Source organism: Trichophyton rubrum (assembly GCF_000151425.1).
Source record: "Trichophyton rubrum CBS 118892 genomic scaffold supercont2.11, whole genome shotgun sequence".
In the NCBI taxonomy this organism is placed as follows: domain Eukaryota; kingdom Fungi; phylum Ascomycota; class Eurotiomycetes; order Onygenales; family Arthrodermataceae; genus Trichophyton; species Trichophyton rubrum.
This window is the reverse complement of record NW_003456418.1, coordinates 230,376-256,563: the sequence shown is the minus strand read 5'-3', so window position 1 is coordinate 256,563 and position 26,188 is coordinate 230,376. Positions and strand designations below refer to the sequence as shown.

The 26,188-nt window shown below is 50.6% G+C and overlaps 10 protein-coding genes and 2 non-coding genes across 12 annotated transcripts; 6 read left to right on the top strand and 6 right to left on the bottom strand.

Annotated features, from left to right (window-relative positions):
- Positions 1-783: 783 nt before the first annotated feature.
- Positions 784-1,644, top strand: TERG_08959 (uncharacterized protein; the record flags this gene model as incomplete). Its single annotated transcript, XM_003231499.2, has 3 exons — positions 784-847; positions 990-1,114; positions 1,234-1,644. 3 exons carry the CDS (start codon positions 784-786, stop codon positions 1,450-1,452), a joined length of 408 nt encoding a protein of 135 aa, XP_003231547.1. The 3' UTR covers positions 1,453-1,644.
- A 992-nt stretch (positions 1,645-2,636) lies between these two features.
- TERG_07844 (HAL protein kinase) lies at positions 2,637-4,893 on the top strand (the record flags this gene model as incomplete). The annotated part of the gene is made up of 2 exons (XM_047748837.1): positions 2,637-2,971; positions 3,030-4,893. 2 exons carry the CDS (start codon positions 2,637-2,639, stop codon positions 4,891-4,893), a joined length of 2,199 nt encoding a protein of 732 aa, XP_047604827.1.
- A 1,406-nt stretch (positions 4,894-6,299) lies between these two features.
- TERG_12604 (uncharacterized protein) lies at positions 6,300-6,879 on the bottom strand. The gene has a single exon (XM_047751543.1). The coding sequence runs from the start codon at positions 6,785-6,787 to the stop codon at positions 6,407-6,409; it is 381 nt and encodes a 126-aa protein (XP_047607378.1). The 5' UTR covers positions 6,788-6,879; the 3' UTR covers positions 6,300-6,406.
- A 639-nt stretch (positions 6,880-7,518) lies between these two features.
- On the bottom strand, positions 7,519-8,930 carry TERG_07842 (uncharacterized protein; the record flags this gene model as incomplete). Its single annotated transcript, XM_003231496.1, has 2 exons — positions 7,519-8,202; positions 8,415-8,930. 2 exons carry the CDS (start codon positions 8,928-8,930, stop codon positions 7,519-7,521), a joined length of 1,200 nt encoding a protein of 399 aa, XP_003231544.1.
- A 1,025-nt stretch (positions 8,931-9,955) lies between these two features.
- TERG_07841 (uncharacterized protein) lies at positions 9,956-11,007 on the top strand (the record flags this gene model as incomplete). The annotated part of the gene is made up of 4 exons (XM_003231495.2): positions 9,956-10,013; positions 10,081-10,144; positions 10,200-10,266; positions 10,330-11,007. The coding sequence occupies 4 exons, from the start codon at positions 9,956-9,958 to the stop codon at positions 11,005-11,007; spliced, it is 867 nt and encodes a 288-aa protein (XP_003231543.2).
- Positions 11,008-11,376: 369 nt separating this feature from the next.
- TERG_07840 (uncharacterized protein) lies at positions 11,377-12,765 on the bottom strand (the record flags this gene model as incomplete). The annotated part of the gene is made up of 6 exons (XM_003231494.1): positions 11,377-11,513; positions 11,586-12,223; positions 12,292-12,387; positions 12,454-12,493; positions 12,557-12,670; positions 12,756-12,765. 6 exons carry the CDS (start codon positions 12,763-12,765, stop codon positions 11,377-11,379), a joined length of 1,035 nt encoding a protein of 344 aa, XP_003231542.1.
- Positions 12,766-14,553: 1,788 nt separating this feature from the next.
- Positions 14,554-16,802, top strand: TERG_07839 (uncharacterized protein; the record flags this gene model as incomplete). Its single annotated transcript, XM_003231493.2, has 2 exons — positions 14,554-14,941; positions 14,998-16,802. The coding sequence occupies 2 exons, from the start codon at positions 14,554-14,556 to the stop codon at positions 16,800-16,802; spliced, it is 2,193 nt and encodes a 730-aa protein (XP_003231541.2).
- A 268-nt stretch (positions 16,803-17,070) lies between these two features.
- On the bottom strand, positions 17,071-18,122 carry TERG_07838 (YjeF family domain-containing protein; the record flags this gene model as incomplete). Its single annotated transcript, XM_003231492.1, has 5 exons — positions 17,071-17,502; positions 17,567-17,661; positions 17,738-17,803; positions 17,895-18,003; positions 18,111-18,122. The coding sequence occupies 5 exons, from the start codon at positions 18,120-18,122 to the stop codon at positions 17,071-17,073; spliced, it is 714 nt and encodes a 237-aa protein (XP_003231540.1).
- Positions 18,123-18,557: 435 nt separating this feature from the next.
- On the top strand, positions 18,558-19,157 carry TERG_07837 (ribosomal protein S16; the record flags this gene model as incomplete). The annotated part of the gene is made up of 3 exons (XM_047748836.1): positions 18,558-18,634; positions 18,737-18,932; positions 19,071-19,157. The coding sequence occupies 3 exons, from the start codon at positions 18,558-18,560 to the stop codon at positions 19,155-19,157; spliced, it is 360 nt and encodes a 119-aa protein (XP_047604826.1).
- Positions 19,158-20,372: 1,215 nt separating this feature from the next.
- On the bottom strand, positions 20,373-20,771 carry TERG_07836 (uncharacterized protein; the record flags this gene model as incomplete). Its single annotated transcript, XM_047748835.1, has 1 exon — positions 20,373-20,771. The coding sequence occupies one exon, from the start codon at positions 20,769-20,771 to the stop codon at positions 20,373-20,375; it is 399 nt and encodes a 132-aa protein (XP_047604825.1).
- Positions 20,772-23,014: 2,243 nt separating this feature from the next.
- On the bottom strand, positions 23,015-23,089 carry TERG_10576. The gene has a single exon. It is a non-coding gene; the product is annotated as a tRNA-Arg (tRNA).
- A 997-nt stretch (positions 23,090-24,086) lies between these two features.
- On the top strand, positions 24,087-24,161 carry TERG_10575. Its single transcript has one exon. It is a non-coding gene; the product is annotated as a tRNA-Arg (tRNA).
- The last annotated feature ends 2,027 nt before the right edge of the window (positions 24,162-26,188 follow it).

Sequence of the window (26,188 nt, the reverse complement as noted above, 5' to 3'; positions counted from 1 at the left end):
TGCACCTGAGCAGCCTATATCCATCGGCCATCAATGTTGAGAGCATCTTTAAACTGGTTAGTTAGTTATTATTATTCATCTCCTGCATGCATTTATATGCAACGACCAGCATCCCATACACCCACTGCATCTCCCGTCCCCCCGTCCAACCAGTCAAAGTCACTGGGTCCAAGCAGAGTTCTCTTTTCTTCTTTCTTCACCTTTCGGCATGTCTGAGAGACTTTTCTTTTTTTTCTTTTTTTTTTTTTGGCTTCTCTCTCTTCAAGCTTGTCTTGGCCGAGACTGGGGAATTTCGAAAGGAACTGGCGGCTAGCGGGAATAAATCAATTAGCTGGCAGGGCGATGGGGGGGGAAGGGAATAACGGATGTGCTATTACTGGCTTGTTGGAGGAAAGGGGCACGCGACCGACCGCTCTTCCACTGCACGGCGACGAAGACGAAGACTGAGATAGAGAAGTTCAAGATGGAGTTACTGAGACGCAAAAGGGATAATATTATGTAACTGGCAACTGACCAGTCGGATGTTTTTGAGGAGAAGCCTGAAGGGGGTGTGGGTGGGCAGCGCGAAGGCGAAGAAGGATACACTCGGAAGACCAGACCAGCAGTATAGCCAGTGTAGAAGAAAGTCAGAGAGGATAAAAGAGATAGTTGGTGGTGATATCGGCATGGACTCGAGAGGCGTCGAGCATGGCACATCGCATGGCATGGCGTGGCATGGCTGGCCTTGACGCCCCGACTAGTTGAAGGCTTGAAGGCCTGAAGGGCCTGAGAGAAGGTCTCGGGATGTCCATCTTTGGCGTCCTCTCTTCGGCACCCGTTCCCGTGGAAGTGAAAAGTACCTCCCAGGGTAACCTTCCCAGCAAGCCATTCATGTACAAGTAACTGAGGTAAACCAGCGAGCCACGCGGACGCTTTTGTTCTTTTTCTCCGTGAGATGGCATAGGATGCCGGTCTGACTGCTTACTCTTCTTACTCTGCTTCGGTTACAGAAGACCCAAGAGTGAAGACCAAGAAGGAGTCTTCTCCTGATCTTCAGCCAAGCAGGGCCTATGGTCTGCCATCCACATCCACGGCCTGGGCATCGCAGCAGCAGCAGCAGCAGCAGCAGTACAGAGTAATGTCGTCTATGTAGTCCAAGGCCTCGCCCTGCCTTGGCCGTCTTTACTTGTTCGACCTGACTAGTCGATGGCTGTGACTTGACTGTCGTGATATTCCTGGATATTCCTTTTGCAGGCTGACGTCGTCCAGCAGGAAGAGCCAGAAGTCAGAAGCAACGAGAGATACGAAGATGGGCAGAAAGAAGCCTTGAGCCCGGGCAAAAAAGAAAAACAAAGTCAAGCACGCAAAAAGAAGCTGAAGCAGCAGCAGCAGCAGCAGCAGAAGCAGAAGCAGAAGAAGAAGAAGAAGAAGAAGAAGAAGAAGCTAAGAGGCGACCCAAGAGGAGAGATATAAGAAAGGCCTCGCTTTCCCCAGACTCGCCCCGGACTCTCCTCGGACTCGCTCTTCTTAATCCAATTCTACTCTACTCTTCTCTTCTCTTTCTCTATATCATCACCATCATCTTCTACTATCATCACCATCAACATCATCTTCTCGTCTTCTACCCTCCTGTAAGTAAATGACATCATGTCGCCTGCTGTCCTCTTCGTCGTCCTCCCTGACAGTCACGTAACGTCACAATACATCCCGGCAAGGCGTCCTCCCCCTTCCTTCGCCTGCTGTCCTCTGTCTCGTCCTGTCACGCCCCGTCACGCTCTGTACCCAAAGTAACCGTCGCATCCTCCCTTTTTTTTTTTTTTTTTTTTTTTTTTTTTGCAGACTCTTACAAGTCCGTTACCAATATTACATTACATTACCTTACATTAATTACCCACCTTTTTTCTTTTTCTTTCTTTTTTTTTCTTTTTTTTGCCTTTTTTTACTGCTTGGCCTCTTTTGGGCTCTTTTTGGCTTCTTCTTCTTTATACTTGAACTTCGTCTTCTTCTTCTTCCTCCTCGTCTTCTTCTTCTCTATCTTCTTCTTCTTCAGCTTTTGACACTCTCCACTCTTCGTCCTTCACCGTCATCGTCTTTTCTTCCCTCTCGGCTAACGCATGATAGTCCTTGTCTGATGGGTTCGCTATCCTCGACCGCCAGCTTCTTCCCTCGTCCCGTTGCTGCCTCGGCTCTGCGACTCCTGCACGCCCCTTCAGGTCGCCTCAGCTCGCTCCAGAGAGACTGTTGTCCTCGTCGTTACTAGACAAGACTCAACTCGACTGTCTTCTCGGATTCGATCTGACTTCAACTGACAATCCACCTACGTCGAGTCTGCAGCATAAGTCCACCGAGAGCCGCGTCCCATCCCACTATCAAAATCAACATCACCCACAACAGCCGAAGAAGAAGAACAACAACCACCACCGGGATTCCACCACAAGAACACCACCATTGGTTATATCAAAAGCAAGAGAAGAAAACAGAAGAAAAGACAGACTTCATAAAAGACAGGCATCTCGTCCTCCCTGGTCGCTGTCTTTGTATCACACAGACTCACAGTTCGACCGTTCCTGTCCGATCAACCGCCCCAAAGGCAGGGTTATCCCCAGCAAAGTTCACCACCACCACTCAAGCCACTCGACGATCTCTTCTATCAAATCATGGCCGGTTCGTCTACATCAACAGTCGGCGTCGACGTCAAGAAGCCGCCTCCTCTCATGGATATTCCGGCAGCGCTGGCCTCGTCTGCTGCTGCTGCGAGTCGACCGACCCTCGACCTGCCAGACAGCCTGCGCTGCTCTGACCTGCCCGGCGTCATCCACGAAGAAGACGAAGAGTCCGCTACCGAGCCCTCTGAGCCCGTCACCCCGACCAGTCTCACCCATCACAACCACCACAACCTCTTCAGCGGGCCTCACAGCTACCAGAGCCAGCAGCATCCTCGAATTGATCCCCCCAGCAGGGATCCCATGGTCAGCGTCATGTTCCCGTCGAGGTGCTAAGAATCCCATCATCGTAAACACCGAGCCCACGCCGCCATCCACCCCTTCTAGACACCCTCCAGCAGCTCAGGCTCAGGCTCAGGTTCCAACTCCAGCTCCAACATCAAATCCTACTGCTAATCCGACTTCCACTGCTACTACTTCTGCTCCAGTGGCCATTCCTCCTCCAGCTCGACCCTCGACTTCGACCTCGCAAAAATCCTCTCCACTGAGAAAGGCGTCCAAGTCGATCAAGGGCATTTTCCGTCGACCAAGCACCTCCGACGCCATGCCTCCGACCACTACTCCGGCTGCTAATAATACTGCTGCTGCTGGCAATGCTGTTCCTAATGCACAGACCGAACAAAAGAAACTCTCGCTGAACATGTTCCAAGCCAGCAACACGCGCAAGGGCTCGGTCTCGTCTTCGCACCAGCACTCACCCACTTCCTCGCGCACCAATTCCCCCCAGTCACCCAGCTCGCCCTCCAGCACGCTCCATGGCAACAGCAATCCTCAGAACCCCATGTATCTCGGAGTCACCCCTCCCTCCGACTCATCCTTCTCCCCCCGACGCCCTGCTCGCTCGTCGACGGGCCTCAGCCTCCGTGAGCGTAGCCGAGTCATGTTCGGAGCAACACCTCGGCCCCAGCGCGACGAGGATCAGCGAATTCGATCTCCTAGCCTCGGGGATGTGCAGAACCAACCAGAACGGCCCGGCTTCTCCATCCCTGCTGTTTCAGGCGCCGGCCTCAAGGCCCGTCGCATGAGCACCAGCCTTCCCGACGACTTTGACGTCAACACCTGTCCCCTTGCAGACGAATACACCAATAGCAGCAAACTGCCTGGCAAGCGCAAGGAGGTCGGTCGAGGCGCCACAGCCACCGTCAAGATCATGTGTCGACGCGGCAGCGACAAGTCCGAGCTCTTTGCCGTCAAGGAGTTCCGCAAGTGCGGCTCAAAGGAAGACCAGCATGAATATGAGCAAAAAGTGAAGTCGGAGTTTTCCATCGCCCAGTCCCTGCACCATCCCAACATCGTCGAGTCGTTCCGTCTGTGCACCAGCAACGGCCGCTACAACCATGTAATGGAGTACTGCTCGTACGGCGAGCTCTTCTCGCTCGTCCAGAAGAACTACCTCCAGCCCAAGGACAACCACTGCTTCTTCAAGCAGATGGTCCGAGGCGTCGCTCACCTGCACGAAAACGGCATCGCCCATCGCGACATCAAGCTTGAAAATCTGCTGCTCTCCGACGACGGTTACATCAAGATCACCGACTTTGGCGTCTCAGAGGTCTTCTCCGGTCTCCACCCTGGTCTTCGCAGCTCAGGCGGCGAGTGCGGCAAGGAGATGGGTGAGGTCCGTCTCTCTTCGCCTGGAATCTGCGGTTCCCTGCCCTACATCGCCCCCGAGGTCCTGGCAAAACAGTCCAGCTACGATCCACGCCCGCTCGACGTCTGGTCCTGTGCCATCGTCTACCTCACTCTACACTTCCGAGGCAACCTGTGGCCCTCTGCCAGCCGCGAGCACCCCAACTACGCCCGCTTCACCTCTGGATGGGAGAAGTTCCTCGCTTCTTCGGAGAACGGCATCCCCTCTGAAGACAAGATGCCCTCGTGCGGCCCGGCGTTCAAGCACATCGGCAACCGCAACCTGAAGCTGCTGCTGCTCAAGATGCTGCACCCAGACCCGGCCAAGCGGATTACCATCAAGGAAGTCCTGGGCGACCGCTTCATGAAGAGCGTCGAGTGCTGTGCTCCCGAGACGAAGGGCGAGGAGCAGATCGAGGCTGTGGGCGCCGGCATCGACGCAGCGGGCAAGGCCTCTTCCAAGCGCGCGAGCAAGATGGTTGTCCAGAAGATCCACCACCACTTCCCACCGGAGAAGAAGTATCTCCCACAGTACCGCTTTGACATGGGCGATGGCTACAACTGATCGCAACTAAACTATCGCAACTGATCACTGACTGCGGCGACGCTCTCATCACTCACCATTTATCACCTTTTCCTTTCTTTTCTGTTACTGATACACTGATATGTCTTGTTCTGCTATAAAGGGTGGTTTTCTGCTTTGCTCACCTGGCTTAACGACTGCATTGGGGGTTCCTTTCCTTTCACTTCCAGCTTCTCATCACCTTTAATCACCTTCTTCTCCAGCGTACATAAAACCCTTAACGGCCCTTCACTGACCTCCCTTCATCCTTCTGTGTGAATATTCAACCTTGTCCCTTTCCTCTGCTTCTGCTTCTGCTTCTTCTGGCGTTGGTCTACATGTCTGTGTCTGTACTCTCCCCGCGTCAAGGGTCGAGGGTTGTCTCTCATTCTTCTTCTTCTGCTGCTGCTGCTTCTACTGCAATACACTGTTGTCTATCAAAGTGCGAGTTCGACTGCAAGCTACAAACTAATGACTGTTCGAGTTACAAAATACCTACCTACCTACCAAATTCTACATAGAAGAGCTTATCTGTACTTGCATGCACGCTTAATCTCTGCCTCTATCTATAGACGGTGTCACTCTCGATCTCGCCAGCGTCGCACCGCGCATCCTGCCTGCCACCCCCCCCTTGGCCTTCGTCCATCACTCGATCTCTCGGAGCATCCGCCTCGAAGTGACCGACCAACCGACCGACCGACCAACTCTCGCTCCTGTCCATCACACAGCCCAGATGCCAACCTCCTACACATCATCACCAGGCCAAGTCTGTCCAGTTCAGTCTATCCAGCCCAGCCAGCCCAGCTCAAGGCCCAAGACTGCTCAGCAGCACAGCCAGCGACACAGCCAAGTATACAAGTCACAGGTAAGTTAAGTATACAGATACACGCCCGGGCATTTCCGGCTGCTCGTCCCGTCTCGTTACGTTTCGTTCCGTCTCGTCTCGTCTCGTCTCGTCTCGATTTTTCACGGCGGCGGAGGCGGCGGCGCTTACAGGGCAGACCATCATCCCAAGACGAACTATTACTTACACTTACCTTTCCTTTCTCATGCCCAGCGCCAACACATCCTCCATCCTGTCCTTTGCCAGCGCCAAGGGCGGACGACGCCTACCAAGTCGACTCAAGACCCTCGGGACGTCTCATCGTCTCGTTTGCTTGTCCGGTTTGCCTGGCCAGCAACCCAAGTCTGCGCCCGCCAAGTTGACTGCGCGGCAAGCGACATTCTCCCTCACCCAGCCAGGTCACTCTAATATCCGTACCCAAGACTTGGGACTTGATCTTGACTGTCGGCTGAGCATGCAAGCAAAGTCGATCTTGTCTGACGGTCCAGCGGGCCAAGAAGGGGGTTATGGGGGGGGGGGGGAGGGGGGATGTGCACAGGGAGGACGATATCAGGCGGACTGGCTGGCATAACTCGACTTCGAGATGGCATGCACGTACACATGCACATACATCTCGATTCCAGCCTGGTTCAGTGTTGGCTGAAGAAATGGATTGTAATTTTCCTTTCTTTTTTACCGATACCTTGGCCCCCCTTTCAGCAGCACAGCACAGCATCCGAGAATGCAGGAGATGAAGCTTTGTTTTTCTTCCCTGTTCCGCCGGCGCCCGCATGAAACGGGGTGAACGAACGAACAGATCATGATCTGTGATCTTCGCGGGATGCGTGAAAGGTGTCCGTTTGGGACAGGAGAGTAATATTCAATGATCTCCCTTGGCGGGCTTGTCGGGGCGGTCTTTTCGTCGAGATGGGCGCGTAGGTGAGGCAGGATGGCCTTGAGGCAGTGCTGCAGACGCCTTGCTTGACTAACTATTGATTGCCTTGGTGTGCAGCGTGTCACCATCTCGTCTCTTTCATCGAGCCTTGGTCGTCGTCTCGTCGTTCTTTCATTCATATGCTCTTACTGCTGACTGCTGGCTGACTGGACTGTCTACCTACCTGCTGCTCAACGCCTGACCTGCGAAAAAGAAAGAGGATTGACGGTGCATGCATGAAGAGTAAGCAGTAGCAGGCAAAGTACTCCGTACGGAGTAAGCATAAAAGTTGAAGACGGCGGGAAAGGCAAGCGAAGAATCAGCGGGCGGGCGGCGCCAAGACCAAAACAGAACTCGACTAGAGCCAAGAGTAGCCAAGACTTTTCCGCTTGGCGGCGCTCAGGAGAAAAAAAAAAAAGAACTGCCAAGAGATTTTGTTTTGATTGTTTATTCTTATCTTAGTAAGACTAAAGTTTCTGGCTGTTTGGGGAAAGGGCGACGGAACCCGCGTGCCAAGCCCGCCTTCGAGAAGGAAGCAGGAAGGAGCGATCATGATGGTTGCACAAGGGGGAAAGGTGCAATCAGGTCCTCGCTCTTTCCTCTTTTCATTTTTGCATCCCAAGAAGGGGGGGGGGGGGGGGAGGAGGAGAAAGGGATACCTCCTGTATTTTATGCACCGTATTTATGCCAACCTCCCGTATGTAAGTATGGTAAGTAATGGGATGGCCTGAAATTAACAACAGATGAAATTGCATAAAGATAAGCCAAGAGCCACGCCAAGCCAAGCATATAGTCGATGTATGGTACAAAGTGTTGAGGCAGTGTTGTAGTAGTATACACAATGAATAAACCAAGCCCGGTCAAATAGCACTTAGACCTCAACGCGGGTTGGGATCTTGACTTCTCCCCTCCTCCTGTCTGCAAGAGGCACTCCATACCGCCGGCCAACGCCCTTCTCGCCGCGTCCGTCCAGCCCAACCGTCTCCCTACTCACCACCACATCCCGGAACCTGAACTCGAACCGTCCCTCCGTGGGCTCAACCCGCGTCATGCTCGCTGCCTCCCTGGCCTTCCGCTTCTCCTTGCGCGCCTTCTCAGCCTGCTCGTCCGCCTCGATGCGCGCCATGTACCGCCTGCTGCGCTCCCCCATCTCGTTCGACAGCGTGATCTTGTCCCGCTCGGCAGCTACCATGTGAGGGTGCGGGATGCGCACCTCCGCCGGCTGCAGCACCTGGTACTCGTTGGCGCCCTTGCCGACCTTCTCGATCCGATGCGGGGCGTGCGTCACTTTGGCGATGTACTCGGGTGTGTTGGCGGGTTGATCGCGCTCAGCGGCCGGCAGGGCGGGTGCGGCGGAGAAGGCTCGGGCGGCGTCGACGCGGGTGAAGTGCCGCGACTCAGAGACCGGGTAGAAGATTTGCGGTTCGGTGAGCTTGTGCACTGGTAGGTCGTTGATGGGCTCGTGGGCTATTTGGGGTTCTCCGCGGGGCGCCAGAGGGGTGGTGGGCAGCATTGAGCGTACTGCTCGGCCGTAGGGCAGGGCAAGTGGTTTTTTCTAGACAAAGTCAGTTTAGTTGCAATCAATTCGTGTTATCAATGTGTCTGCCATTCATATAGTATGGCTGTCTTCTCAGAATAGTTACAAAACTTAATCATTCTCTTGGAGTCATCAAGACTAATCGATTTATTCATCATGGAAGACCATATCGTGCCAGCATAGGGACATGGATAGGGTTAGGGTATAAGAGTTCGGATCATTCAACTCACCTCGGCTTTCATGCGTTTCTCCAGCTCAACCAGTCTCACCACCGCCCCAATACGCCTCATATCAACTCCAAACATAACACTCACGGTCTTCACACTCTTCCCTTTATTGATAACCTGCTCATATATCTCATTCCGTAACTCTTCACTCAATATGCTCTCGCTGATAAACACCGGGTTATGCGGGAATGGCCGCGCCGATGGCTCGACTTCCACCAACCGTCCATCAGGTCCTGTTCTGGCTAGAGGCGCCTTCGGTTTACCATCCTTTTCGTAGGCTGTCAGGTAATTTGTGCTCGACGGTATGGGGTCCTTGAACACCCTGCCGGGCCCGTTTAGCCAGCCGAACATCGCTTGTCGACGTTTGGAGATCTGTAGATTGGGCGTCGAGCTGAAGGCACGGCACGACGATGTGCATGTCGATTGTGTTAGGCTGTATATCGAGGTGTTCTGTGAGGATTGGAGGAGATGATGATGTAAATTGGCCAGCCGTTTTGCGGCCCTTAACCGTGGTGGCATCGTGAGCTGATGTTGTGATTATACGAAAATGTGGACAAGGATGGAAAAAAAGAAGGAAAAGCTAGGGTATCGAGCGACTGAGACATTCAAGCCCTCGCTGTGCTTTCACGTCTCTTTTAACAGGCCAATGGCTGCCTTATGCTCGTCGTTGTCGCTGGTTCTTCTTAACGGCAGAAAAAAAGTTGAAGCTTTCAAAGTTGAAAATTCGCTGGATTAAGATGTGCACGTGATAAGTTGCTGACTAAGATTGATAAGGCTCTTCTCTCGCTCGTCCTTCCTGACTTTCAACGACTTTTTAATTGCAGACAACAGCATCAACACCGACAGCACAATTAACAGCGACATTGGTTCAGTCTTCATACTCGTTGCTAAAGCATTGAAGAGCTGGTGGAGACCACATACCCTTCTCAACCGCTTCCGTCTGTCTCTCAGCTTCGTTGCCAACCATACCATAATCAAACATGGACCAGAGCTTAGATGAGATCATAGCTGAACGTCCCGTAAGTCTCTCCCCCTCTAAGACATACATGCCGAAAAGCTCCAACTGACTTCTTTACTGCTGTATAGGACGCCTCTCGCCCCAGAGGTGGCCGCATGGCGGGTTCTCGCCGAAGAAACAACTTCCGCGGTTCTCACAAGGTAACTATCGACCCTAACCCTGTCACAATGAGCTCCCGTGCTGATCACTTATAGGTCCTCATCCTCCTCCTCCCATCGCTGCCTTAGCTACATACCTACATATCTATCTGCCTGCCAATAGCCGTGTCTTGACGTGTCCAGCGTCGAAGTCTCGCAACACGGACACCAACAAGACTTGCAAATCTTTTCGATATGATATGATATGATTGATTACACACAAGGCCATACATAGCAACTAGATCTGACTGACCTTCGGCTAACCTTTGTCCTTCTTTTTCTCTGAGTAACAACAGTCTTCCAGAGGTGATAGAGCAGATTTGGACCTGTGAGTTATTGGACTACTGCAGGGTTGCAAGAGGCGGACGGTTTCAAGAAAAAGCAGACTAATGGGTTATGTGTTCGGTAGTGATTGGGTTCACGACAGGTTTGAAGACGACAGAGATTGTGAGTATTACCCTCGTTCCGTATATTTGGTTTGTTTAGGTACAATCTTCTAACAATGATGTTATAGCTCGATCCTCTCGACCTCCGAGACAGCCTCGTACGGATAGATACAACTCTGGCCCTGCTGACCAGTACGTAACTACAACCAACTGTGCCGGACATCCCATACCTAACACTAATCAACAGTGATTCGCGCGGAGCAAAAATTCGAGTCAGCAATATCCACTATGACTTGACCCAGGAAGACCTCGAGGTTCGACTCCCTTTGTTCTCGTCCCATATATAATGCAATTATACCTAACACAACACAACACAGGAGCTGTTCACCCGCATTGGGCCAGTCTATTCCGTCTCCCTTCTCTACGACAGAGCCGGGCGCTCCGAAGGCACCGCATTCGTAACTTACAAACGACTCTCCGACGCCGAAACCGCCATCCATGAATTTGATGGCGCAAACGCCAAGGGCCAACCAATTCGTCTCACCCTCGTCCCCAGCGCTGCCCCCCGACGCCGCAACCCATTCGACTCCGCCGAGATGCCAAAGGGAAGCCTGTTCGATCGTGCCGAGCGACCGAGGGGAAGAGACAGTCGTAGTCTTAGCCCGGAGGCTGCTGAGGCTAGCGGTGGCCGAAGAGGTAGACGGAACAATACCAATCTTGCCCCGCCAGATAACATCGACCGGTACGTGCCTGGTCAGCGATCGCCGATACGGAAACATGACTCGGGTAGAAACAGGGGTCGTCGGGGTGGTGGTGGTGGTGGTGGTAGAGACAGCAGGGAAGCAACTGGTAGTCGGAATCGTGGGTCGGGAAGAATGAAGAAGACGCAGGAAGAGCTCGACCAGGAGATGGAGGATTACTGGGGGAAAGCCAACGCTGATACTGCTGGCGGTGCTAACAATAATGCCGCTGAAAACCAGCCCGCCGCTGCTCAACCCGCTGCTCAGCCTGCCCCTGCAGCTGGTGCTGAGGAAGACATTGACATGATTGAGTGAGCAGTATTTTGTTTGACTGCATCTGGCTTGTATGGTTATAGAACAATATGAGCCGGTTGGATTTCTTGTCGTTTCGTGCTAGGTTCCGCCCCAATTTGATAATAATTACCACTCTGTACCTGATATTCCCTAACCTTCAACCCTGATACTTGAATTTGGATACAATCTACGAATGTCCTGTAGACAGAATATAGACAGAATGTAGACCAATGGTGTTATTATTTGATGTTGAATAACACAGACTACCCTCCTGCTACCATATGTAAGTAAACCAACCTTACATGGCTAACCTATTTAACCAAACAGTTTTGAAGCAAGGGTTTTCTCTGCATGACCGTTGACCTGCAAGTCACTCGCCAGGCTGATAGTCTATCTCCATAGACCATATGGCTCTCTACATGCTTTCCATAACTTGATCGTCCCATCCTCGCTTCCTGTGCCGTAAATCTTGCCGTCAGGGGAGTAGCTGAGTGACCAAATCGGGCCATGGTGGCCCCGTTGCACCTCTGAGTTTCGCCGTTAGTAACCTAGATACCACTGTCATATCGATATTAGCCAGGAAAAGAGGGGCCACACACCTAGTTCGTCGTTGGATTCAAGATCGTAAACGCGCGCCCATGTATCGCCTGTGCTGCCGGTGACGAACCGGCTCGTTACCTTGTTAACGGCAACACTAGCAAGCTCATACGAGAAATCAGTCTTTTTCAACAACCGGCCTGGCTGTACGGGGTCGAAAAAGTACGCTGATTTGCCTGCAGCAACGCTCAATACACCCGGGTCGTTGGGTGTCGTTGAAATTGCATTCATCTCACAACTACCAATTGTGCCATCCACAGAATATTCCGCACATGGGTGACGAGAACGGAGATCCCACCATCGAATCTTCTTATCATCTGCAGCAGTGACGAGGATGTTGTAGTCCTGGTACCAGATGATTGATTTGATAGTTCCGTTGTGTACGCCGGGGCCAATTTCATAGCTCATGGCGTTGGAGGAAGATGAGCTGGAACTTGCGCCGTTGGCTGCGTTTTGAGACGTGGGTGAGGACGAACTACTGCCCTGAGCCCGGGAGAGGTCAAAGATACGTAGTTTCTTCTCCATGCCGCCTGTGGCTAGGATTTGAGGGCCGGCTTGAACGGGGAACGCAACTGCTCGGACAATGTGGGAGTGCTGCAATGTGTGCAGACACTCCCCAGTATGTGTGTCCCATACCTTTCTAGTTGAGATGTGAGCAACGGGTTCAAAATTTGCATGATGTTGGAATTGGGTCGTCGGATGACATACGCAGAGAAGTCTGCTGCAGCGGTAGCAGCAATGGTAGCGTCCACGGAGAGCCTTGCCTGCCAAACGGCGCCTTTGTGGCCTAGAAATGTCCCAATCCTTCATTGAGTTGATACCATGTCAGCTAAAGCCTATAGAAGAGAGTTCTTATGAGGCGAGACTAACCAATCACCAGTGATCCCATCCCGGAGCATAGGATTATTATCTGCAGAGTAAAAAACTTTAGTCATAGAAATTGAATATAGCTTGGGATTGTATATTGTTTTACCTTTGCAGGCTGAGATCAGGTAGTATTGGTCATCTTCTGTAGTTGAAGAGAAGCTGATGTGAGGCACAGGCCGTGAATGCCCATGACAAGTCAAGGGCACAACCTTTGAAGCATCTACCGGGAAGGAATCAGCTTCACGTCATCGAGATAGCGGACCAGCTTTGGTTAGGGTTCAATAATAGGAAGAACCATAGCTTACCAGATGCCATCTGTCTTGGAGGCGGTGACTGAGGAATGAAACCACAACTCGGTCAAAAGGAATACAAGAAAAAGGCAAAAAAATCAGTAGCCACAAGCTAATGAAGAGTATATGAAGAGGGGAAATAAAGGTCAAGTAGAGAAGATATCAAGAAAATAACGGAAAGTAAACAAGATCCCAAGGTAGAGAGGTATCTCCGAAGACAAAAAATCGAGGGCCAATGAACACCGGTCTTTTTGCACCAGCAATATGATAGTGAAGGGAATCCGTTCAGTCGTCAAAACATTCCTATCATTAAAACAGAACAGAAAATGGAGAAAATGGAGCTCGTCTATAAGGGAGTGAAAGGCGTGGAGCAGTGGCACGGAAGCAGAAGACAGCTCGTCTCTTGCAGGACCAAAATCCAAAGCGGAGGGGCTGGCTTCCGAGTCCCTTTTTTTGCTATTCTGCGTTTTCTCCTTCTTTTTTGTCTAAAGAATCAACCTGACGAACGCTGTGCAAGGGCTTCTCAGCGGGATGGAAAGGAGAGAATAAAGGACAAGATGGTTGGTCGTATAAGAAGCAGTGGACAAACGACCAAGAACGCTGTCTTCTTTTTTTCTTTTTGATATCGGCGGACAGGGCTCGGTGGAGAGTTTAAGCGCGGAGGGAGCAAGCGCTAAGCGGGATGAGGTAAGGCTCCAGGGCACATGACTCTCTTCTTCAACGTTTAGTGTTCGACGGCGGCTTTGGGACACGCGGAGAAGGACGAGGACGACGGGAGATGCAGAGGGTATTAAGGCGGCGGATAGGCGGCGGCCAATTCACCGTGGAGTAGGACAGGACGGCTTGAACTTTTTCGTGCTGGAGACACTTTTTTTCTGCAGGGGAGCAGACGTCCTCGTTCCCTGCAGTTTTGGCGCATACCAGGAGCTGCTGGGCTTGTCCACAGGGATGTTGTACCCTCTGGCTAGCGGGACACCATACTAGACAGTTTGACTCGCAACACCCACCGTTCCATTATCAGGGACATCGCGAGAGCTTCAGACGGCTACTTGAGAGCTGACATTGGCCGTTTATGCTGTGGCTGTAAGAAAAGAAGCCGCCTATTTTGTATATCCTTTACACCATGATGAGGCATATGGTATATAGTACCTCTTACGTCTTCGTATACCAGGATGTCCGTTATTTAAACTGTTTCATAGTACTCCGTAGAACCGAAGTCATTATCTTATAGTAGGTATATACAACCAGATCTTGATTATTCGCCATCTTCTTGTTGCCCTTAATAGTGTGCAATCCCGTGCAATATCACAACATTATGTTCTTCTTGGCAACTCCCTTCACCAAAGTATTCACCAAAGTATTTGATAGCAATGGATGAGCCAGCCAGCTTTGGTTGTGTCCGACTGTCATGTGACCTGGTCTGCCAAATTTTGTATTATGTCATGCAAAGAATAGCAACTCCAACCCCCACACTCTGGCACTCTGCAAACAAGCCGAAGAACTACAGCCACAGCCATTCGTTGCTCTTCGTGATAACTTCATTTTCTCCGTTGGGCGACGGATTTATACCGTGGTAGCTGTGTTTTTTGCTCGCTCATACGATACGTTCTCTTTATAGCCAACCAAAATCATTTGTATGCCGGACTTCAAGATCTCCGCCCTTCTGGAAGGCCACAGCGATGACGTTAGTCCGAATTAACCCTCTCGCCATATAAGGAGCTACTGTGACTGATTTCTTGATATATAGGTTCGAGCTGTGGCCTTTCCAACTACATCTACTGCTCTAACGTCGTCCCGAGATGCAACTGTTCGTATGTGGACAGTGGTATCGTCCCCGCCTCCGAAGTTTGATGATAAGATCACAGTGCATGGGTCGGCATTTATAAATTCCCTGGCTTACTGCCCTCCAACAGGGGACTATCCGGAAGGACTGATATTTAGTGCTGGGCAAGATACGATAATAGAAGCAAGACAGCCCGGGAAACCAGCGGATGACAACGCTGAGCGTTTGCTGCTTGGTCATACTGGCAACGTATGTGCTCTAGCTGTCTCGCCAGACCGTAAGTGGCTGGCCAGTGGAAGCTGGGACTCTACTGGACGCCTTTGGGAGATTGGAAAATGGAGCAAGGAAGTGGTTCTGGATGGTCATGGAGGCAGTGTTTGGGCTGTTCTCGCTTACGACAAGGACACAGTCATTACGGGTAAGAATACATACCGGAAATGCTATGGGGTACACTGCGTACTTATGGGAATTTAGGGTGCGCTGATAAACTTATACGTGTGTTCAATACCTCCGGGAAGCTTCTGAACACTTTCAGGGGCTGCGGGGATGTTGTTCGAGCACTTTGCAAGTTCCCAGATGGACATGGATCCGGAGCCCAGATAGCATCTGCGGGAAATGATGGTATCATTCGACTTTGGACTATCCAAGGGAAGCAGGTTGGCCAATTGCATGGACACGAAAGCTTCATCTACTCCCTCGATTCTCTACCCTCCGGCGAGCTTGTGAGTTCTGGAGAAGACCGGACTGTAAGGATATGGGATGCTACTAGCTGCATTCAGACAATTACCCATCCGGCAATATCAGTATGGAGTGTTGCTGCATGTGCCGAATCTGGTGACATTATCTCGGGAGCCAGTGATAGGATAGCTCGGATTTTCAGCCGGGACAAGGGTCGACAAGCCGATGAGGCCACCACTCAGATTTTCGAGAATGCCGTGAAAGAGTCCTCCATTCCACAAGAGCAGGTCGGGAAGGTCAATAAGGAAAAACTTCCTGGCCCGGAATTCCTCAAACAGAGATCTGGAACAAAAGATGGCCAGGTACAGATGATTCGTGAAGATGATGGGAGCGTCACTGCTCATACATGGTCGTCTGCCTCTTCTCAATGGGTTCCTGTTGGCACAGTGGTGGACTCTGTCGGAAGCAGTGGTAGAAAAGTCGAATATATGGGCCAGGACTACGATTATGTATTCGATGTTGACATCGAAGATGGAAAGCCACCCCTAAAACTCCCATATAATCTGTCTCAAAACCCCTACGACGTGGCAAAGAAATTCATCGCAAACAACGAACTTCCGATATCATACCTGGAACAGGTTGCGAACTTTATCACAACCAATACTAAAGGGGCAGTAGTAGGCCCGTCCCAGACAGGCGAATCCACCTACCAACAACCGTCTATTCCGGATTCTCGACCAAAAGTGTTACCTCAAGCGTCCTATCTCTCTATAAAATCGGCGAATTTGAAAGCTATACAGAAAAAGATATCCGAGATTAACGCCCAGTTGGTATCTTCCGGCTCAAAGGATTTGTCCCTTGCTCCCTCGGAGATGGAAGCTATATCTGCTCTGTGCTCCCAACTTGAGCAGCCATCCTCACTGTCCAAGTCACCAGTTGTTGAAGCCACTCTCCCCTTACTCGTCAAAGTATCAACAGGCTGGCCAGCCGTAAACCGGCTTCCAGGTCTCGATCTTCTCCGGCTCCTAGCTGCTGCATCTCCCACAGCAGCAACCTGGGATCAAGGAGAAGGTAATTTAGTGTCGGTGATCATATCCAGCGGTGTGTTTGATGCTCCTCTCAGCCCCAATAACACCATGCTGGCCATCCGAATGCTAGCAAACTTTTTCGAAACAGGGCCGGGCCGTGCACTAGTCGCTGGCTGCTTCGAAGAAGTTACGAACAAAATTGGCTCTGTCATGTCCGACTCCGTTGCGGCTGGTAACCGCAATGTAACCATTGCTGCAGCAACATTATACATCAACCTTGCCGTTTACTTCACATCCAAAGAAAATGTTAACTCACCGGAAGCATCCGAGCACGGTCTTGTACTCATCGACCAGCTTTCTAAAGTTCTCCGTAACGAGAAGGATTCGGAGGCTGTCTATCGAGGACTGGTTGCACTTGGAACACTGGTTGTTGGCTTTGACCACGATATTCAGACGGCGGCAAAGGAGATTTACGACCTCGATCAGACACTGTCACGGGTTTTAGATGCCGGCTTCGGGCGGGAACCAAGAGTCAAAGGTGTCATAAGCGAAATTAGAGATGCAATTAATTAGATCTGACAGAAGCATGTGTACGGAAACATGAGCGTTACGTATAGAAACTTGAAATTAGTTACTAATTATATGCACTCCCTTGGCATTGTTGCGTTGCGCTATGATCTTGGACTGTTTGAAATGTGACACCAGTCAATCCAAACTTTTTAAGACACCTCCCGCGTTTTTCCACAAGGTACTTTGACAGGCCGACTAGTCACTCATGCACTGGAAATCAATTACCCAATGAATTACTTGTGTTATTATACACTGCAGCTAGCCATAGCCTTCACAACTTCCCGGATCCATCCACATCAACTTCCACTATCTGGTCAACACCTGGGTACTCAGGTAAATCCAGCCCATACTTCCCCGCAATATCAGGTGTCAAAAACCTTCCGCCGAGGAAATGCCTCCCCTTAAACCATTTCACGCACGGCTTAGCGGCTGTCAAACTGACGAGTATATCTGGCATAAACTTCGAACCGGGTCCATTTTTGGGCGGCCCAGTCTCGACGTCCCATGAGCTCGGCGCATCGACGCTAAGAACAGGAACCTTAGTCTCCTCAAGCTGGGAAATTATGGCTGGAAACGGGTCTCTGAGTGGTCCGCTGAATGAAAAGCCAAATATAGCGTCCACAACTAGATCGGAGGATTTCAGGGAATCAGTGAAGTCGGAAGTGAATGGCACGGAAAGATTCTTCAGTTGCGTTTTCAGGCGCTGGATAGACAGGTTTAGATATCTCTACCTTGGGTGTACTGTTGTGGGGTATATGTGGACGCACCTCATATAGCTCATTCTTGCCTTGCTTAGGGTAATACACGGTAGGTTTATACCCGTAATGTGCTAGATGGCGGGCAGCGACCAGCCCGTCCCCTCCTATACATTGCAAAAAGTTACCACTCGCCAAGCATCAAAACATACATATTCCATTGATGGGGACGCTAAGGCCTACCGTTATTTCCTGGGCCACAGGCTACCAGAACGTTGCAGCCATCTTTGGGCGGGTGGACACGGTAGACTAAAGATACCCGAGAATTGAGAGCAGTTAGTTAAGATCCCCAAGTGAAGGTGTATATATGTATGTTCCAACATAAAGTATGGGTATATACCGGCCTGTGAGACAGAGAGCCCGGCTAGTTCCATTAGCTGGTCGATGGAGAAGCCCCCCGTATCCATGAGATCTTTATCCAGAGATGATGCATCCTTAGGGTTGATAGTCTAGGGATATAATAGCCCTAAGTTAGCATGATTAACTAGGCATACGAAAATATTCTGTGATACAGTTATATTTGAAATAGGAGGGGAACATTCGTCGGACACTCAACCTTTAGTGTCATGCTGGATAGTCTTCTATACTTGCGGATAGATGTAAACAATGACTGCGGTATCAAGGCTCTCCGCATCCGAGCTTCACGAGTCCACAAAGATATATTGCTACGCCAATTTAACAACTATATATGGCAAAATATTAGCATAAATCACTTTCCATGAAATGTTCTGCGTCCTGCTTGAATTTAACAACATCTCAACTTGATATGAAGTATGACGTTGAAGATTACCAAATCAATCATCATGTGATTCTAACGCGGAGAATTAAATGTCCGTTTCCGGATAATTTTTGACGGCGACAGCGCACCTGCATCTAAAGACGAAGATCAAGACTCGATAGATTATACAGAGATACGAGCGCCAGTCGACGTTGGAGGAGAGATTTATATCACTTGATCCGGTTCAATTGGTTTAACCGTGATCTCTCTGTCCAAAATTTCACAATGGTCCTCCGAATTCGACTGTCCCGTTTCGGCAGAAAACATGACCCCTTCTACAACATAGTGGTCTCCCAAGCAAGGTGTGTCTCTGGTTAATTCTTCCTCAGGCTTCCTCAGTGCACGTCGAGTCGTGCCTATGAGCTTCGATGTAGTGATCACTCGTGCTAACTGACACTTTACAGAATTGCACGCGACTCAAAACCCATTGAAGTCCTCGGAACATATAACCCAGTACCACAAAAACCAGTTGGGCTCTCAGACAGTGAAGCAAAAACTGCACGACCATATAAGGATATTGCGCTTGATCAAATAAGGACGAAATACTGGCTTGGTGTAGGCGCTCAGCCTACCGATGGGGTATGGCGGCTACTAAGCATGGTACGTTTTGACCCCGGGACAATTCTTCAGCACTCTGCCTTGGAGGCCAGAACATTTTTATCTGGATGGTGAACGTGGTGAACGATTGAAATATCATCGGTGGATCGATTACGGTTACTGATGGTCATGGGTGCATAGATCGGTCTAGTTGAGCCGAAGCTAGGAAAAGCGCAAAAGGCCCAGGCCAACTCGAAGACGGCGGGAAAAGCGGCAAACACCAATTAATCTGACTTCCCCCCCTTTAAAATGAGCCGAACCGTCTCGAACACAGCATGTCCGTTGAGACAATTATTATAATCAACCGGGACAAGGCAGTCAGCAGAGAAAAACGCCGGTACATCACACCACCCACAAGTACCTGGACGCGTAGCTCTGGTTCCCTCACCATTCCTTTGGACCCTCGAATCCTTGTCTGCTGTATATTACATACCCACGTTTTTCCTTTTTTTTATCCCCTGCTTTTCCAAAGCACGTTAGTTCCTGATGAGGGCCACTGTCATCATATGTATCAAAGCATCTTTGCTGTGTTTTATAGTTGAGTTGGGATGGGGCGTCTATCTGGTTGGAAAGATCTCGATGAGTCGATAACTTATAGGTACTATTACTAGACGGAATGGATATCTGTTATTGTTTCCAGGTGGGGAGATATACCATTCGTTCCGTTCCAGACCATGGGCTTATTCTACTTACTCGGTATTAAATACCGTGACACCCGATGGATAAATGGATCAGCAGGTAAGCCCCTGGTAGGTATATATTTAGCCATGGTCTAACCAAGATGGCTTGCTTGACGAGGACGTCTCTATGACTTTGACTTTCTATATGTATACTCCGTATGATGTCCGCTTCTTTACAAGTCTTACGTGTTAGCCGTTATCATTGAAGTGAGGCCCAACGCCATACTGAATAGCGGTTTCATCGAGCTCAGGCAGCCAATTTGATAGACCAAGTACCCTGTAAAACAAGGGGTTGAGGATAGAGGAAGAAAAAGCAACTCTGGCTTCTTTTGTTGCCAGTTTGACTGCAGCTCGTATCTCCAGGGACGATACCCTGTTGGTGAGGCAGCTGTGGTGATAATGCACCTTTCCTAGCCTCTTTATCTTGTGAGGGCAGAGTATTCGCCTGGGGAAGCTGAATTGTACTCTTCTGTTGATAGGTATTTATGTAGCTTGCGGTAGAGGTACTGATGTGGATGTACCTGACTGAGATTGGTCAAATCGGTGGAGTGAGCAGCAAGGCCATGTACACAGACTCCTATAGATGAATATTATTATCTGTCACCACGAATACATTAAATGATATTAAATAATGGTTGATATTACAATTATGTTCAAACGTAATCATCTTCATCTACACACCTAACGGCTCTCGTATATCGGCATCGTTGTATGCAAGCCCCCGATATCATCACACATACCTCGTAACGCCATTCATTAAGCCTTAGCGGTACTTTGAGGTGATTCTTCCATTGTTGTGAGTTGTAACTTCGCAGTTGTTCGACTCGCAGTCCGCGTCATCACAGTAGACGAGTCCGTTGGTGGCCTTATTCAGATGGAAATGCTTGTGCAAGCAAACGCCAAACTGGCATCTAGTCCGCCCTTTGCAATCAGTAGACTTCGAGCATTCCTGACCAATCATTCCTTTCTTGCATCTCTTGCAAGTTCTCACTTTCTTCTCCAGAGTAGAGAGAAATTGCCTCTTGGTGTACCGGCAAAATTTTCCCCTCCGGACAATCCTTGTTGCTTCCGCAGATGTTATATTCCTCTGGCTCATGCCCCTGAAACAGATATTGGTTCCGCAGTAAGCGTGCACGCTGCACTGGCCGTCCGTCGACCTCATTTTGCAGATTTTTTCCGTTTGGTCGCAGTAGTCCGCAGCCCTGCAGGTCTTGAATGCGGAGCAGGCCTCTCCTCTCTGCACCTTGGTGACGCGGAATCTTTACACGCATGCTTCTGTAGGGCCACCCTCGCGCAGATCGACAACTGTGACTCTGCCGAAGGGGCCGGGCTTTCGTTCCTTTTCCGCAACTTGTGCCAGCAGCCAGGTCGAGGAGGGCAATGGAGGGTAAAGATATGGTGGAGAATTTCATGGCTGCGGATTGTAGGAAATTGATTGATGCAGGAGGTAGATAATCTGGCTGAGTAAAGCTAATGAAAAATTTCCAAGTAATCTCGAGGGAAAAGAAGCCGTTGAATTGAAAGCCAGGGGAATATGATGAGCCTCAGCCGTTTTATAACTTTTCTTCACTATCATAATGGGGATCTTTCAATCATGAGGTATCAAACATTGGGTGGTCATGGTCAACGAAAGCTTCTATATGGTCAAATGTCGCTCGATGGGGCAAACAGAGCCAGGTAGATGCTATCTCTAGACCTTTTGCTTATACATTGATATCTTGAGTCGTGCCCCGAGGTGAGTTGTAACTGGTGCCTCAAGCCACGGTCTAGTTGTCAACATTTTATTCAAGCGCCACAGATGAGAGAGCCAATGAATTTCACGAGGGCCAGGGAAAGTTCGTTGTAACTATCGAATGGGCGGTGGCGACTATCTCGCAAAATCAAAAGCTTTCCACGCATAATCCAAGTAATTCCCCACGATCAGAAAGAATCCTGGTGATTCATGCGCTGCACTGGCTGCTATATGGTCACATGTACGGAGTATTTAGTGGTATCATAGCCAGCATGGTCAATGTTGATGAACAGATGTCATCAAACAGCAATGAGCTGGTCCCAAAAAAGTTCACTAAACTGGCCCCATCGTGTGCCCAGGGTTCCCCATATTCTGGTCTAAGAACCCTAGGAGAAAGCCACGATGGATACGACGCTGAGATTCCCGAGAAGCACCATTGATGCCTCGGGGATGGAGGCTCTGACCATCTTCGATGACCTCGGGGGCCAGCAGTGGATAGGGTATATGTCGAGATACGATCATCTCTCGGCAGCGTAGTCTCGATGCATTTCCTTTTCTCAAGAGACGAGTGTCATACTTGATCATGGCACCAGACCGACTTTCACAGCCAGCCACCTAAGCATTATCCATCACTCCCGATCAACATCTTTATCGTGGAGAGGGTAGGAGTCCCGAGATCACCACAAATTTTCGTGAGGCGAGAACAACATCCAAGGTCAGCCAACCTCGGAGCTTCCATGACATCGGAACAGGGCCATCCTGGTGCTGCCTGTCGAGCCCACCCTCCCTTGAGGGACCAACCGACTATCAAATAATATATTATTCTGCGAGGCCAAAAAGGAAGAGGGGTGGCATTTTCGTGTTCAGCTTCACCAGATCCAATCGAACAGGTAAACCTTGAGATCGCGACCAGGATACGTCACAGGGATAAACCGGGTCGGCCGATGCAGAAAAGGAAAAGCAAGCAGGGAAAAAAAAAAAAAAAAAAAAAAAAATTCTACTTTTGAGTCTCAACTCTGGTCGTTGGTTCTCCGTGGGCGTTTTGGACGAGCTGGGACTCTTGTTTGGCTCCAGGAAGTTGGTTGGAGCAGGCATCTTGTAACCCCCTGAACCGTTGGACGGGCGTTTTGAGTAGCCGAGCCACCGCAGCCGTAAGATCGGTGTATGAACGGGCGTATTTGAGCCAAAAGTTACCAGCTAATGCAGTCCGTATACTCCATAAGAGGACTCAAAAATGGTCAAACTCACACCAGGCAGCGTTGTCGAACTGTTTGAGGCTGGATAACTACGTACCTCGCGATGCAGGCCAAAGTAAGTAAATGGCAGGCCTCCCTCACGTGTGAGCTGTCCCACGTAAGTTACTCCGTACAGAGAGCGACGGCCTTGCATGAACTGCGACATGGATGCAGCAGCCAGGGAGAAGACGCCTGGAGAGACAGCAAGGCCGCTGCAGGGACCTGTCGGGTGCAGCCCTGCATGCAGCGTTAGAGAGCAATGGCGTAGGACAGATGATATCTCGCCTGCCCAGAACGGCAGCCCGGATGAAGTCGATATCAGCCCGAATCTCGACCCCATCAAACAAACAAAAAGATACACGTAAAAAGAAATATTAAGAGGCAAATAAAAGCAAGCAGAGAGACGAACAATCTCAAAAAAAAAAAAATTATCTTGAATGACCGACGCAGGACTCGAACCTGCAAATCTCCTGATTCGTAGTCAGGCGCCTTAACCAATTGGGCCAGTCGGCCTGTTTGATGTGTTGAAAAGACAGGCCAGTTCTTCTACTAAACTAGACTGCAGATTTGGTAATATGCCTTTTAACGGTCGCTTCACTGGCATGCGAAGGGATGAAGAAGTGGGAGTCGAAGCTGGAGACAGAGAAAGAAGTTGAGGACTTGACGGTGCTCTCTACTCTCTGGTTACTCTCATCCAGCTGACGGCCAAAGACAAAGACCCGTTATATGGATGGGCCTGTTAGGGATTCCTGGCTCTATGGAGTGCAGTGGCAGAGAACTCCTGCAGTTTGGACGCCCTACAGATACCCGAGTACATGCTAGATGCATCCACCCAACAGCTTATAAGGAGATTTCCACTCTATCTATGCCTAGATACATAAGTATTTGGTATTCAACACTTGTCAATAAGAAATCCTTCGTGAAGAGGCACTATCTTTTTCATTTGCCATGAGACATCTCATCTATGCTTCCAGTGGACCATTAAGCCTTTGGAAGCTTACCACCTTTCCTCCTATGGTATTGATTCAACCATCCATACGTTAGAGAAATCTCTGTCGTAATATTGTTATAAGACAGCACCTCGGGTCATGGCAATCCCACGAATGTTACCAGCCATCTCTCCCTACACTGCCATGCTCGGTCTTCGTCCTGGCCAGCTATCAACTTACACCAATGACGTTTCTCAGCCTCATCTCCATGTCTTAGAGTTATGTCAACAACGGTTGAATGATGATCACGCAGTTGTATGCAGGTAACTACAGGGTTTTCTAACGATCCCAATTGTATCAAGATATTTACTCACCCCAAATAACCCTGCAAATGACTTCAGCCTAGCCGTCGAACGGGGTTACACATGACGATGAAGATCCTCCATGAGTTGTAGAAGGCAAAGAATGGCGAGTATCTATGAGGAATATCGTATAGACCGGCCTAACCCTAGGAGAGAAACGGGTCTGAATCCTGCGCGGGTTCAAGGTGACTCCGGAGCTTCGGACTCCACAAGCAAACAGGCCGACTGGCCCAATTGGTTAAGGCGCCTGACTACGAATCAGGAGATTTGCAGGTTCGAGTCCTGCGTCGGTCATCAGAATTTTTTTGGGCCCCTTTTTTTTTTTATTCGGTAGGTTCGTCACCATAGATGAGATGCGACGCCGGGTCTGGATGAGAGCAAGGAATGTTCCTTTCATTTAGCGAAGGGTGTGGTGATGGTGACACCTGATATACTCCGGACTAGTGAGCGAGCGTCTGGAGAAAGAGACGGAGCAAGGGGGGCCAGGAGGAGGAGCAGGAGTAGGAGGAAGGTTGATAGCTTCCTCCATGGACATGGTAACGGAGCACGCTACGACATCTTTAAAACCCCCGGGAAAAGCCCACTGGACAGAAGAAACGCATGGAGCATGTATGTAAGCTGAGCTGGCTCCCTCCACGGCCTTGCCTTGTCTGGAGCTTCAGCATGCCCTCGCTTCTCCAACGTGGCCCATCCATGGTGCGGATAAACGGTCCCCCCCCTCGCAGCTGGCTTGCTGGTTAGGGCCTGCAACTCGGCGTCGACAGGTGCTACCCCTGTGCAAGGTCAAGGACCAGTCCAAGCCCAAAGCCAGTCGGTCTCCCCCCTCTCCCCCCAAAGCCAGGGAAAAAGAACGAGCCGGCGCGTCGGTTGATTGGCCGCGCCAGAAGGCACGAAGAGGGAGGGCAGGATGGTGGAGATGCCAATCAACGGGCCTGAAGGCTGGTGTGTGCTTGATGGCGCAGTGCTAGGGGGTGTGCGAATGTGGTGTCGACCAGGCAAGCAGCCTGAGGAGCGGTCGATTGGCCGGGGGTGGGAGAAAGGGAGGACCTGGTTGATGCCGGTGGGCCAGACATCGGCCCTTGGAGCTAGTATCGTATCTCTCTGTATCTGCTGTATCCGTCCCTTTGACGCTGTACCTCTCCCGTCTGGCATCTGCCCTTTTTTTTTTTTTTTTTTTTTTCCCCTTCCTCTTCGTGGTTGCTCCGTAAAATGTTGGTAGATGGGCAAGGGACATCTAGGTAGGGTTGTGTATCCGTAGGCCCAGGGGAGTTTGATATTGGCCGATATCAGCCACTTTGCGACCGTTTCGTCTCCTTCTTTTTGCCTGGCCGTGTCTCTCGAGGGCCTCCTTGCGCTGTATCCTCTGTATGAGCGTGTCCAGATAGGTTCATGGTTGCTTTTTCCTGTCCCCGTATCGTTTTGGCCCACTGCCTGCATCCGCCCTCTGACTGGCCTCTCCTGGCCTGGCTCAGCTCGCTCCAGACCATGAGGCAGCGTTGATGTGCTTCTTCCTCTCTCTCTCTCTCTCTCTGTGGCTGTCTCTTCTTCTGGCCCTTACTTTTTTTTTTTTTCTTTTGGTCTCTTTCTCTCCCTTGTCGTCGCTGTTTCTTCCCGGTCCTTCTGGTCCTCCTTTCTGGCCGCCTCTGCTCGTCTCTGCCATCCACCTTTTGGCCTCCCTTGATCCTCCCGCGTCGTAGCAGAGACGAAAGACCTTGTTCGTCGTCGTCCTCGTCCCTCGAGCCCCCTTCTCGGCCCTCGTCCTCGATAGCATCAACCTGTCTTCTTCTCCTGCCTGGCAACGTCGAGACTCCTGGCTGCCGTCGTGGTCCGTATACTCCGGCTCTCACCACCACGCCCAATATATACCATAACCACCCAGCAGCAGCACCTTTGCCCTCTCCCTCGTCTTATCTTTTATCTTTTATCTTCGTATTCTCGTCCCGTCGTCTGTCTGTCTGACTGCTGCAGTTCTATCATGGTTACGCCGCGCGTTAGTTAAGAAGAATCTCAACGGCTTCAGGCAACAACTTCTTCTGCTCAAATCTTCAGCTTCGACGTCCGGCTCTCCAGCACCTCAGACTGCTTGCTCTCTCGCCCTTCTTTCGTCGCCAGCGAGCTTCTGCGACCCCCTTCCCCCCCCCTCGCCTGCGCCGTCCGCTCTGCTTCTCTCTGTTTTTCTGTCTTTGCGCGCGCGTCGCTTTTGTTGCCTGTCTCTTGTCGGCTCTTGCGCTCGCAGCCGCCGCTTCTCGTCTATTCCCAGCGCCGGCGACCGTCATCTCGCTCGTCTTCCGGTCTGGCTCGGCCCAGCAGGAAGGGAAAGA

Excerpts from the sequence above, each read along its gene's own strand:
- TERG_12604 (XM_047751543.1), bottom strand. The coding sequence starts at position 6,787 with ATGAATGAAAGAACGACGAGACGACGACCAAGGCTCGATGAAAGAGAC.